The following is a 12,091-nucleotide window of genomic DNA, read 5'->3' as shown; positions in this document are numbered from 1 at the left end:
TAGACACAGTAAGCTCCCTTTTTATAACCTTCTTTAAAATTACACAAAAATGGGCCAGCCATAATACTAAAATCTACAATTTGTATAGATATTGCTATATATATATATATATATATATATATATATATATATATATATATATATATATATATATATATATATATATATATATATATATATATATATATATATATATATATATATATATATATAGGACTTTGGTCCTTTTTCAACCCAATTTAACGATGTAACTATAATAGTCTTTATTTTATGATGGTGGTCAAATGTTACAATTTTTTTGAGCAATATCTGATACTTGCTGTATTATGCTAGGTCATATACTGATGCTTATTTAATAAAAATGCATAGGGCATATTAAATGGGGACTTCACTTTCTGGTTCAGTTGTTATTCTTTTCATCATTGACAAGTTAATTACCTTCTTTTTCTGACTTCATCTAGCCTGCATTTCAAACTGCCACCTAGTTACTTACCAGTAAGGGCAGAGACACACACTAAGATTCGGGGAGATAAGTCGCACGTCGAAATATCTATGGCAGCATAGCTGTGGATTACACTGTAGTACATTTACTTATTATGGTATTTGACTGGCAATGCTTCCATGCTGGAGAAGTGTGTGAGACAGCCAGTGGCACTGCATAGCTGCTGCCTAACACTATAGCTTCTCTCTGCTAACGCTCAATATGAAAGATGTTGGAAAAAGAAGTTGCAAGCAGGGAAGAAACAATAAGGCTTTCTGTAACCAGTAGAACCTGTGAGAGAAAGAAGATAGCAATTGACTTGGACTGTACAATTTGTGGTGTAACTACTTTAACTCCAGCTAACTGCTTACAATAAAAAAAGGCTGTTGTCTATGGTCAAGAGTTGCATTGTTTCACCCTTTATATTGCCTCTTTTCATCCTTATGTTTATATTCTGTTTAACTTCAATCACTTTAGAGACAGCATGCCTCCTTCCCGACAGAACCTCAGCACTGTACATGTATTCACTTTCCTAATACTCGTAGCCCTTTGGTGCTGACCAAGCAAATTACACATGCTGCATATAAAGAAATTTCCAGAGGAAATGCACCTTTTTAATTATTTGGTTCATCAGTATTACGGAGAAACTGTTGAAGAATCCCACAAGAAACAGTTCAGCTGATCAGCAAAATGACCCTTACTATATCACAGTATAAAACTAAATGATTTAAGAATAATGTTTTGATATTAAAGGGGTCCTCATGCCATTATTTATTTTGCAATGCAACGTTAAATTAATGCATTTACCTATAATGGCAGATTTACATGACCTATTGAGGTCATGTATAAGTCAATAGCAGTTACAAGATGAGTATAAGTCAATAGCCCCTTGAACCATTTGAATATGTTAAAAGCCTTAATGATGTTTGAGTTTTATTCAGTGGGTTTTGCGCGAATACTCGATCAATGCGAGTTTTTGGGTTTTAAATCCCGAACTTGCTGACTCAAGTTTTTTCTTAAATAAGAAATCATTCGAGTTGTGAATTCATTCAAGGTTTAAAAAAGCTCACATAGTTCTAAAATTAGACCTTTGTTAAATAACCCCCTAAGTGTTTAAAATTCTCTTTTATTTTTTAAAATAAACAAAAAAAACTACTTTTGGATAGAGACTGCCTATAAAGATTAGCTCTATTGAGGAACTAACCACTTATACGATAAATCCTTATAGTTCTTGTGTTAAGGTTACCTACCAAGGTTGTTAAAGAGTTTCGCTTCATGTAAAGCCTCTCCAGATATTGCAGGCCCTCATCTTTTAGCAGTTCCAGGGGGAAATGGTTGAGGTTCCGATAATTTAAGAAAAGATTCTTATGTTTTTCCAACCTGGCCACAGAGATAGTATGGCAGAGTTCAGATGCCATGTTTCAAATGGGGCCATCCAACTGAACATGAAAGCCAGAAACATTTCATACCTCTGCAACACAAAGAGAAAATTAGCGGTCAAATAAACTGTTTGGTCTATATGAATGGAAGATTAGCACTCACTGTATAAAAGAAACACATGCATCTCAAATTCTCACCCTTCTCTGCCTTGTGAAAATACATGATGTTCAAAGGGCATGATAGTCAGTAACAGTTTAGAACTCAAGCTCCTGATATTCTTCATGCCCAACTGATTTTGGATTGTTGGGAAAGACATATGCAGACTAGCTAACCAGATCAAAACAACTTCATATAATCCCCAAATTTCCATTTTTAAATATTTACGTTTCATTATATGCACGTCTAATTAGGACTGGGCTACTAAATAAAGCCAGTTTTCATATTTTATTATATTTTTTAAAGTTTCAATGGTGTAGTTTCCTTCTCCTATGCACTTGGTTTCTGTCAGGAAGGGTCATTTACAGCTGCAATTGCAAGTGTGCAAAAAATTGACACAAAAGGGCCTAATTTTATTGATTTAATTAGTATACTGTACCCATATATCCTGCTACACCCTTGCATCCCACTTATTAGATTATATGTGTTTATTCAGTATTCATCACATATAGATGGGACTGTTTGTATTCTTAACAATACAGAATATATTATTTATGATATAGAAAATAAGGAGTCATTTTGCTTTTACGCATCACTAAATTACCTGTAGCACATACAGAATTGTTTGTGTAAAGTTGATTATTGGCCCACTGAGAACCGGTGTCATCTGGCACCCCCAAATCCCGTGCCCCCCTCGAGCTGATTAAAATACCTCTGAGTAAACAGATGGCAAAACTGAGCTGAGAAGGGATTTTGTTTGTTGTTAATTATGTAATTGAACTGGATTCCCATGGTAACCAGACACTTGCCGATCTTACATAACCTCCATGACAATTTGCAGGATCATATTTCTATAGATACTAAATTAACTTTTTACATGCCAAAGAACCTTAATTCTGTCTACCACTCAAATTCTTCTCATGCTATAAATTCTGATTTTTAGATGATTCATTAGAGAATAGGACTTGTGCGTGGGTACCATTAGTGCTGGCTAAAGGTCAAACTGGTGGAAACGTCTTGCAAAAACTGAATGAGAGAGGACATCCCACTCCTGAGTTTTAGGAATAATACATAAGTATCTCACAAAAATTATGTTGGTTCCTGGTTAAGGTTCCTGAAGTATTAGTCTGAAATTATTCCACCTTGACCTTCCCAGCAAGAACATTTTGAGTTGGGCCATGGGACATGTGATAGGGTTCGGCTTTCGCTCGCTGTATGCCCTATATCCTTCCGGGCTTTTTATGTCTGAAAGTCAATGTCAAGCAGCTACAGGAAGATTTAAGGTTGTTTGGGCTCACCCTGTGAAATGCCTAAACCTCTCCCTAGTAAGGTCATAGCTTGTCATCAGTACAGAGCAGGTGTGTACCACTAATAACACCCAACACCCATACACAGCAATCCTACCACAAATACAACCCTGATACAAATAAAATTACTTTTTGAGTAAATATTTAAATTTAAGTACAGATAATAATGGTTCACATGAAAAAAAAATGATTTCCATTCCTACACCATTTTAACGGGGTGATTTACCTTCAAGTTAACTTTTAGTATGTTATAGAATTGCCAATTCTTAATCACTTACATGGTCTTCATTTTTGAAGACTATTGCTTTGTGCGCCTACAAATTTATTGTGTTACTATTTACTACTTAACTTACTATGCAGGCCTCTCCTATTCCTAATCCAGTCTCTTATTCAAACCACTGCCTGGTGCTATGGTAATTTGGACTCCAGCAACCAGATAATTGTGGAAATTTTAATCTGAAGAGCAGCAGAACAAAAAGCTAATTAAAAAAACACAAAAAAATAAAGACCTATTGCAAATTTTTCAGAATATCACTCGCTAGGATATACTAAAAGTTAAAAAGGTGATCGAAGAATATTGGAAGATGTAGTTCTACAAGCACTCACACCCTATTGTACAGCAATATGAGCACATAATAAATAATAGATGTGCCTGAGGTTCACTTATATGCAAATTATCAAGCAGAAAATTAGGCTTGTCTGTAATATATGTTATATATGCTGATGCTACAAGTTATTTTATCACATTAGTCAAGCAAAATTAACTTTAATTACTCAATATAAATTATTTGAATCTTGTTTCCTTCAGTCTGGAACTCATAATCATAGCAAGCATGCAGGAGCCATTTTGTGGACACTGCTATTAAGGCAAGTCTTGCATAATGTCAGAATCTTGTTTGTGCACCAGAATAGGGGACCTGATGTCCATCCCCATGAACTGGTTACACAATTAAATGGTTAAGAGAGAGGGGTGAATGTGGGCAGAGCAGTGACATCTAGTAAGTGCTGAATGGAAAGTGAAAGTAATTGTCTGCCCCGCCTCTATGCCTCTGGGCTCTATGAGGAGGGGCAGACAATATTTGATTGACAGCTGAGATTTTTAAATGAGTTTACAACAGCTATGAATGCTTTAATAAAACACAGAAATTGGATCTCATGTTTAATTTGAAAAACACTTTTATTATACAGATTTGTGTGTCTGGGTGACAGGTCCACTTTAAATGGAGTAAGAGGGACATATAGTTAAGGTGACAAGTGGGTCTTTGCCTAAGCAGCAAAATTGAGGTCTGATAAATTAAAAAGCAACCTATTTTGTTGGAGATGTATTAACAAACAAACATTAACTTTAGGCTAATGTCACATGAAGCTGAGAAACAAGAATCAGCCCTGTAGCTTGTTTGCACTCTGATCCATTGTGTAGGCCTGGGTACAGGAACAAGTGGTAGATTTTGGTACCAAAATGCAAACTCTTATGTTTTGGCACAGAAATCTGCTGCGAGTGCCTGCACCTGGGCAGAAGCAATGGAAGTGCTGGCAAGGCAAGGGTCGGATTTTAGTGTTGGCTGATTCTCAGCTTGCTTTTTTCAGCAGGCGTGTGTCAGCCCCATATGGCATAAGCCAAGGACCCCAGTCATTGTGGTGGAAACGTAGCTGATAAGAGAATTAAACTGGCATGGCTGGAATGCCATGAAACAATTTTCTGCTCATGATAGGATGGATCTGGATTATTTCTAGAGGAAAGAAAAATATTGCATGCTGTGGTTACCAGACATGATTTTGACTAATGAGTCAAAACCATATCAGTGGTAGTCAGGGACATAAAAGGCAAATAAGGTGGGCACTCATGCTACAATGGAACTTGGGGCTACTGTGAGCTTTATGCTAGAAAACCAGACACTGCTGAAAATAACGGTCTTCTATGAACAGGGTCTCTGTAGGCCCCAACCACAATCCAATGGTTGGCCGGGTAAAACAATCAGATCATCACAATTTGGCCTGTTGCTTCCGAGGAAGAGTGGCGTTCTGTTATTATGGCTAATGATATCATCATCCTGGTGAGTAGTTTGGCTCCTTATAGCTGCAGTGTGGAACCCTTAATAATGGGTGGCGACATTTAATTTTAACTCTGATTGGCTTGCTCACCTTTTTAACTTACTATACTATATTAAAATATTGTTGTGCGTCATTATAGTAGGGTAGCTGACATTATAAATATCAATGAGAGCTGTTGATCTGAAAGCCTGGCAATGGAAATCTAAGCCTAATATCAATTTGCAATTTGTCTTAATTTTTTCTGTTTTTTTAAATTATGTAGGATTTTGTTCAGCAGATTGCCAGTTTGCTTTTTTAGCAGCGGATTGTTATGGTCCAAGTTACTCTAGCAAATAGAGCTGTTCGAATGAGAGACTGAAAGATAACTAATTAAAAATAACAATAATAAAATCGTAGCCTCAAAGAGCAATAGTTTGTAGTCTGCCAGGGTCAGATTTGAAAGCTACAAAGAGTCAGAAGAGTAAGGCAAAAAAAAAAAAAAAAAAAAAAGGCCAATTGAAAAGTGGCTAAGAACAGGACATTGTTAAACATACTAAAAGATAAAAGACGTTTTCCAATGAATGTGTTGATAGGAGCAGTTTCCCTTAGCCGTAAGCCTATATCGATGTCAGTTTTATATGCAATGAGTATTTATCCTGTGCTATAAACAGCAACATCCGCGTAGAGTCCATTGGGGTGTATTACCTATCATTGGGGGCAATTCCTAACATTGGGGTGCATTACCTAACATTGGGGGGCAATTCCTAACATTTGGGGGCATTAACTATCATTGGGGGGCAATTCCCAACATTGGGGACATTACCTAACATTTGGGGGCAATTCTTAACATTGGGGGGCATAACATATCATTGGGAGGCAATTCCTAACATTGGGGTGCATTGCCTATCATTGGGGTGCATTGCCTATCATTGGGGGGCAATTCCTAACATTGGGGTGCATTACTTATCATTGGGGGGCAATTCCTAACATTGGGGTGCATTACTTATCATTGGGGGGCAATTCCTAACATTGGGGTGCATTACTTATCATTGGGGGGCAATTCCTAACATTGGGGATGCATTACCTATCATTGGGGGGCAATTCCCAACATTGGGGGCAATTCCCAACATTGGGGGGCATTACCTAACATTGGGGGACAATTCCTAACATTGGGGCACATTTCAGCACAATCTTTACATTTGGGGCACATTTCCTAACATTGGGGCACAATCTTTACATTTGGGGCACATCACCCAACATTGGGGCACCAGCACAGTAAGTATTGAGAAGCAATCGCACTTGTTTAACTGGCAGAACAAAGCAGATGACTGGGAGCTGGGGCAGGTGCAGTTAGTAACTAAGGTATAGGGTTCGGTGCCCCCGACCATAATTTCGGACTATAACAGGTATGACTGCAGCTACATGTCACACAGAGAGATCAGGAGAGAACTAGAAGCAGCTAATAAACCTCCCGTACATACCGACCAACAGTCTCGTTTTTCTTACTACAGCCCGCAGATCGCTGTTTAAACATCCCGCAAGGCTGTCTAGGTCCTCGTCTCCTGCCAGACAGCTCATCCAGCCATCACTACCCACATCTCGCGGGATGATGACGTCACATGTGACGTTACACGCAGCCGTCTAGGGCAGTGATGAGCGAGGTTGCTAATAGGAGGTTGGCTTGTGCTTCTGCTTGTGGCGGAGAAGGCATAGTTTTCTCCAACAATACCTGCCAATATTAAAGCCTCCTCTCCCAGTTTTTAGTTTTTTGCGCGAACTGGGCCAATGTGAAATAAGTCAGAGCCCTTTTGCCCTATGACAGAATAAGGGTTACTTAAGGAGAAGAAAATGGGTAAAATTAATAAAAACTATAGGAGTTTTATGGTTCTGTTTCTCCACAGTGGGTACAGTGTTACTAAGTGTTTTATGTGAAAACTGGGACCATTAGTTTACAACTTCCTGATAACTGAAATAGACCAACAATTATATTGAGTGTTTAGGTTTTTTTTTTAACTTTTGCATTAGAGGAGCCAAGTGTTTATGTAAAAATGAGGACCATATTTTTTTACTATTTAGGGACAAGAAGGAGGTAATTATGGAGAATATAGTGGGTGCAATATAGTAATATTTTAGGTTCTTTTTTTTACACCTCTTCATTTACTCTGGTTCTAAGTGTGAAATGTGCAGGTTCCCTGTCAGCTCCTCCTGGGCCTCAAAAAGGCATCACTGAAGAGTAGGGTTGCCACCTGGCACTTATTCTGCCCCGAATAAACCCACCAAACTGTCCCAATCCCTATGCTTCCCCTCTTTATGTTTGCCACAAACCTGAGCTACAAACAGATTTTGGACCATATCTATCAAGCCGTGCCACTATGACTTAACTATTCCACCCTGTCACTGTTCTATTTTATGTGAAGGCTACGGCCATAGTTTTAATAGTTTACAAAATAGGAGACTATAATGATTTTTTTTGCCTTTATTTTGCGTTTTTTCCCCCACACTGTAGTTGTAGGGTCCATGTATATTTTTCTGCAAACAAGTGCAGATTTTTCACAATTAAGGTTCGAAATATGGGCTAATTTATAAGGTAATAAGTGAAATTAATTTGACCAAAGGTAATTTTGTGTGCTTGGGGTTTTTTCTTTACTCTGGCATAAGAGGATCCCAGTGTTTGATGTAAAAACTAGGGGTGCGATTTTTCACAATTTAGGGACAAGATTTGGGATAATGTTGGAGAATAAGGAGATGTGACCTACACTGTGACCCGTGTGGAGTGTTAACACCCCCCTAATGGGCCCCCTCTTTCCACTCTTTATTTTATTAACTGCTATGTCCTGTAATTTTAAGCCTCTCTTACTGAGCCAGTGCAGACCTGATATCTCCAGTGGGATGGTTAACTGCTCAATGCTTGCCTCACTACTTGTTTGGTAAAGCTGTGACATTAAAATGGCTAAAAGGAATAACCTGTTGCCTCTACAGCAGAAAAGGGATATAACTTATTATCCTTCAGATTAACATCCTCTATTTGGAACGCAGAGCTCAATGCATATTTAGATTGTGTGACCAGCTTCTTTATCTAACTTTGTCCCTGCCTGTTCCATCCATTCATGATCTGCTTAATTAGGATGTTGTCCCCATATAATTTTGCGCAAGAAGTACTACACGAGAATCCCTTGCTTCCTTCATATATATAGACGTATACAGAAACATTTCTGTGTTCTTCATATCAATTTCCTCTGTTAAATCTGGAGAACATAAGGGAAGGATTTTACTTTGACTAATGAAATAGAAGCACTACAGACCCTTGTAAAACATTACGGTTGTGGGTCTTGACACATAAGCCTGTGTTCATTGTGGTCGTCCAGCTGAATATTTTGGAATTTGAGGCGGTAACAGCAGAGGGCACTCTTGTGCTACAATACTAGCATAGGCTTTATTCACAGTTATTCAATGACCTGCCCTAAGCTAAATTTGTTTTTGGATTCTAATAATGAAATTTCCTTGTAATGTTTTATTATTTCCAAAGTGGTTCTACCGCTATTTTATGCTCAACGTTATTATTCTAGCATTGTTTTAGCATTGCTCTACCAGCATTCTGTGTTCAGAATCATGGGCACTGTTTTTCCTTTGTAGTATTCACATAACTACTTATTTTAAGGGGCTGATTCACTAAGGGGCTGATTCACTATGGGTCGAATATCGAGGGTTAATTAACCCTCGATATTCGACTAGGAATTGAAATCCTTCGACTTCGAATATCGAAGTCGAAGGATTTAGCGCAAATACTGCGATCGTACGATCGAAGGATTATTCCTTCGATCCAACGATTAAATCCTTCGAATTGAACGATTCAAAGGATTTTAATCCAACGATCGAAGGAATATCCTTCGATCAAAAAAACTTAGGAAAGCCTATGGGGACCTTCCCCATAGGCTAACATTGACTTCGGTAGCTTTTAGCTGCCGAAGTAGGGGCAGGGCCGCCATCAGGGGGGGACAGGGGGGACAAGCGTACCGGGCCCGGGCATGAAGGGGGGCCCGGCAGCGCTGCATTTTTTTGAAGATCCGGGCCCCCCTTACGAGCGCCCGAGCCGTACGTCATTCCTCTTGAGTGCCGAATGCGGAAGTGCCGAAAAGCCGAAGCCGATGCGCCGAAAAGACACGAAGTCACGGAAAAAGCCGAAGTCCCGAAGTCACGAAGCGCCGAAAAGACCCGAAGTCACGAAAACAGCCGAAGCCGAAGTCCTGAAGCAGCGCAAAGACCCGAAGTCACGAAAACAGCCGAAATTGAAGTCCTGAAGCGGTGAAAAGACCCGAAGTCACGAAAGGAGGCGAAGTTGAAGTACTGAAGCCATGAGTTCAATTCTACTGAACACCAGTTTGTGTTTTTTTTTTTTTTAATCCCCTGGCCACCAATGTATTATTTTAATATTCTATAGGCCCCTGCCACCAATCTTTTTTTTTAAACTTTTTTTTTGGGGCCCCAATTTTTTTTTTAACTCGTAAGGGGCCCCTTGCCACCATTGTTTTTTTTTTGTTTTTTTTTTTAAAAAAAAAAATAATTTTCTTTTTGGTGGCCCCAAATTTTTTTAACTTGTAAGGGGGCCCCTGCCACCAGTTTGTTTTTTTTTTCAAAAAAAAATTATTTTTTTTTAAAATTTTTTTTTGGGGCCCCAATTTGTTTTTAACTTGTAAAGGGGCACCTGCCACCAGTTTTTTTTTTTTCAAAAAAAATTTTATTTTCCAAATTTTTTTTGGGGCCCCAATTTGTTTTTAACTTATAAGGGGGCCCCTGCCGCCAATGTTTTTTTTTTTTCAAAAAATTTTTTTTATTTTTTTTATTTTTTTTTGGGGCCCCAATTTGTTTTTAACTTGTAAGGGGGCCCCTGCCACCAGTTTTTTCTTTTTCAAAAAAAATATTTTTTTTCCAAATTTTTTTTTGGGGCCCCAATTTGTTTTTAACTTATAAGGGGGCCCCTGCCACCAATGTTTGTTTATTTTTTAGTTTTTTTTACATTTTTTTTTGTTGGGGCCCCAAGTTTTTTTTAACTTATAAGGGGGCCCCTGCCACCAATGTTTTTAAAAAAAAAAAAAAAAATGTAAATTTTTTTTTTTTTTGGGGCCCCAATTTTTTTTATAAGGGGGCCCTGACCATCAATAGCTTTTTACAACTTGTGTGGGGGGGGGTTACTTTTTTAGCGCTGATGTCTGTGTGGTCTTTTAACTGCGATGTGGGCGGGATATGGGGCGGAGCTTGGTCGTCAGTGTGGGCGGGGCCCAGGGGGCCCCAAAAATTTTGTTGTACGGGGCCCCGTGATTTCTAATGGCGGCCCTGAGTAGGGGGTCGAAGTTTTTTTTTAAAGAGACAGTACTTCGGCTATCGAATGGTCGAATAGTCGAACGATTTTTAGTTTGAATCCTTCGATTCGAAGTCGTAGTCGAAGGTCGAAGTAGCCCATTCGATGGTCGAAGTAGCCCAAAAAATACTTCGAAATTCAAAGTTTTTTTACTTCGAATCCTTCACTCGAATTTAGTGAATCGGCCCCTAAGTATTCCCTCATTTCACATTGTTGTTTTTGGTCCCACCTATATATTATGCATAATACATTTTCCTGGATTTTACACCATTTTTTTCTGGTCCCCTGAAAAACATAAAATGGGGGTTCTGCTGTATATCACAGTGTTTGTTCACACCTGTACTATAAATGTATTCTAAAAAATGTACATCACTGTGTATACAAGTAAGGATTGTAATCAATGTGTAAGGATTCATGCAATTTATCTTGCCAAATAATAAATCAGAACATTAAAAGAACATTTGAGATATTACCATCACCTAGGTAAGTGCATTCCCGCTTCCAGGAGAGTGGGTTTGATCAACTCCAATATCTAAGGCCATTTTTTATTTTGGGGGGTCTGAGATAACAACTCTCTGAAGACTCAAACAATGATAACTTTTTTTTCTTCAAATCAGTCAGTCTTTGATTAATCGGCCCTGTTGTTTTTTTCATAGATGGATGAGACCCAGGCAGCAGAACAAAAAGTTTCCTGTATCTTGAAAGCCACCAGAGTTCGCTGTTTGCATGTATTTCCAGTGTGTTGCTGCCTGCTAATGTTATTAAAAACCATTTCTATGTCTGTCTTCTCTTGTAGAGTTCCAGGAATGTCGGCCCCTCCTGTTCTTCTTCAGCCTCCACAAAGAATCCAGCTAATGATATTATAAACCCAGTGGTATCTGTGAAATATAAACTCCTCACTTCTGCTGCGTGACACCCATTTATAAGACACAAATGTGCACTTTTAATTACTGTGTCATGGCTCAGAGGAAGCACGCATCATACCACTCGGTGTACCTGATCCAGAGGCATCTAATACTGCTACTCTAATACTAAATATGATTCTAGATGAACAGGAACTTTAATGGCCTCTCTTTAGCAAGCCGATTTACACCATTATAAGGTTATACACACACAAGTGCAGAGTTTGACTATTTAACTATGTATCCCTTAAAGGGGTGGTTCACGTTCAAGTTACATTCTAGTATGTGATAGAATGGCCAATTCTAAGCAACATTTCTATTGATCTTCATTATTTATTTTTGATAGTTTTTGAATTATTTACCTTCTTCTTCTGAATCTGTCCAGCTTTCACATGGGGGTCACTGACCCCATATTAAAAACAAATGCCCTGCAAGGCTACACATTCATTGTAATTGCTACTTTGTATTACTCACCTTT

At 38.4% G+C, this 12,091-nt stretch overlaps 1 protein-coding gene across 2 annotated transcripts in view; it reads right to left on the bottom strand.

Moving 5' to 3' along the window:
• Nucleotides 1-7,016, bottom strand: part of lrrc28.L (leucine rich repeat containing 28 L homeolog) — a 36,450-nt gene extending 29,434 nt beyond the window's left edge. Inside the window, exons 1-2 of one of the 2 annotated variants that reach the window (XM_018253262.2) lie at nt 6,837-7,016; nt 1,732-1,952 (exon numbers count right to left, since the gene is read on the bottom strand). In XM_018253262.2, coding sequence (XP_018108751.1) covers nt 1,732-1,899 — 168 coding nt within the window. In that variant the 5' untranslated portion in view covers nt 1,900-1,952; nt 6,837-7,016. The remainder of the gene's footprint in view (nt 1-1,731; nt 1,953-6,836) is intronic. The other variant, XM_018253261.2, reaches the window with a different exon arrangement.
• Nucleotides 7,017-12,091: the final 5,075 nt, after the last annotated feature.

This window comes from Xenopus laevis, chromosome 3L, assembly GCF_017654675.1.
Source record: "Xenopus laevis strain J_2021 chromosome 3L, Xenopus_laevis_v10.1, whole genome shotgun sequence".
In the NCBI taxonomy this organism is placed as follows: Eukaryota; Metazoa; Chordata; class Amphibia; order Anura; family Pipidae; genus Xenopus; species Xenopus laevis.
Note: the sequence above shows the minus strand (reverse complement) of the source record. Positions and strands in the feature narration are given on the sequence as shown.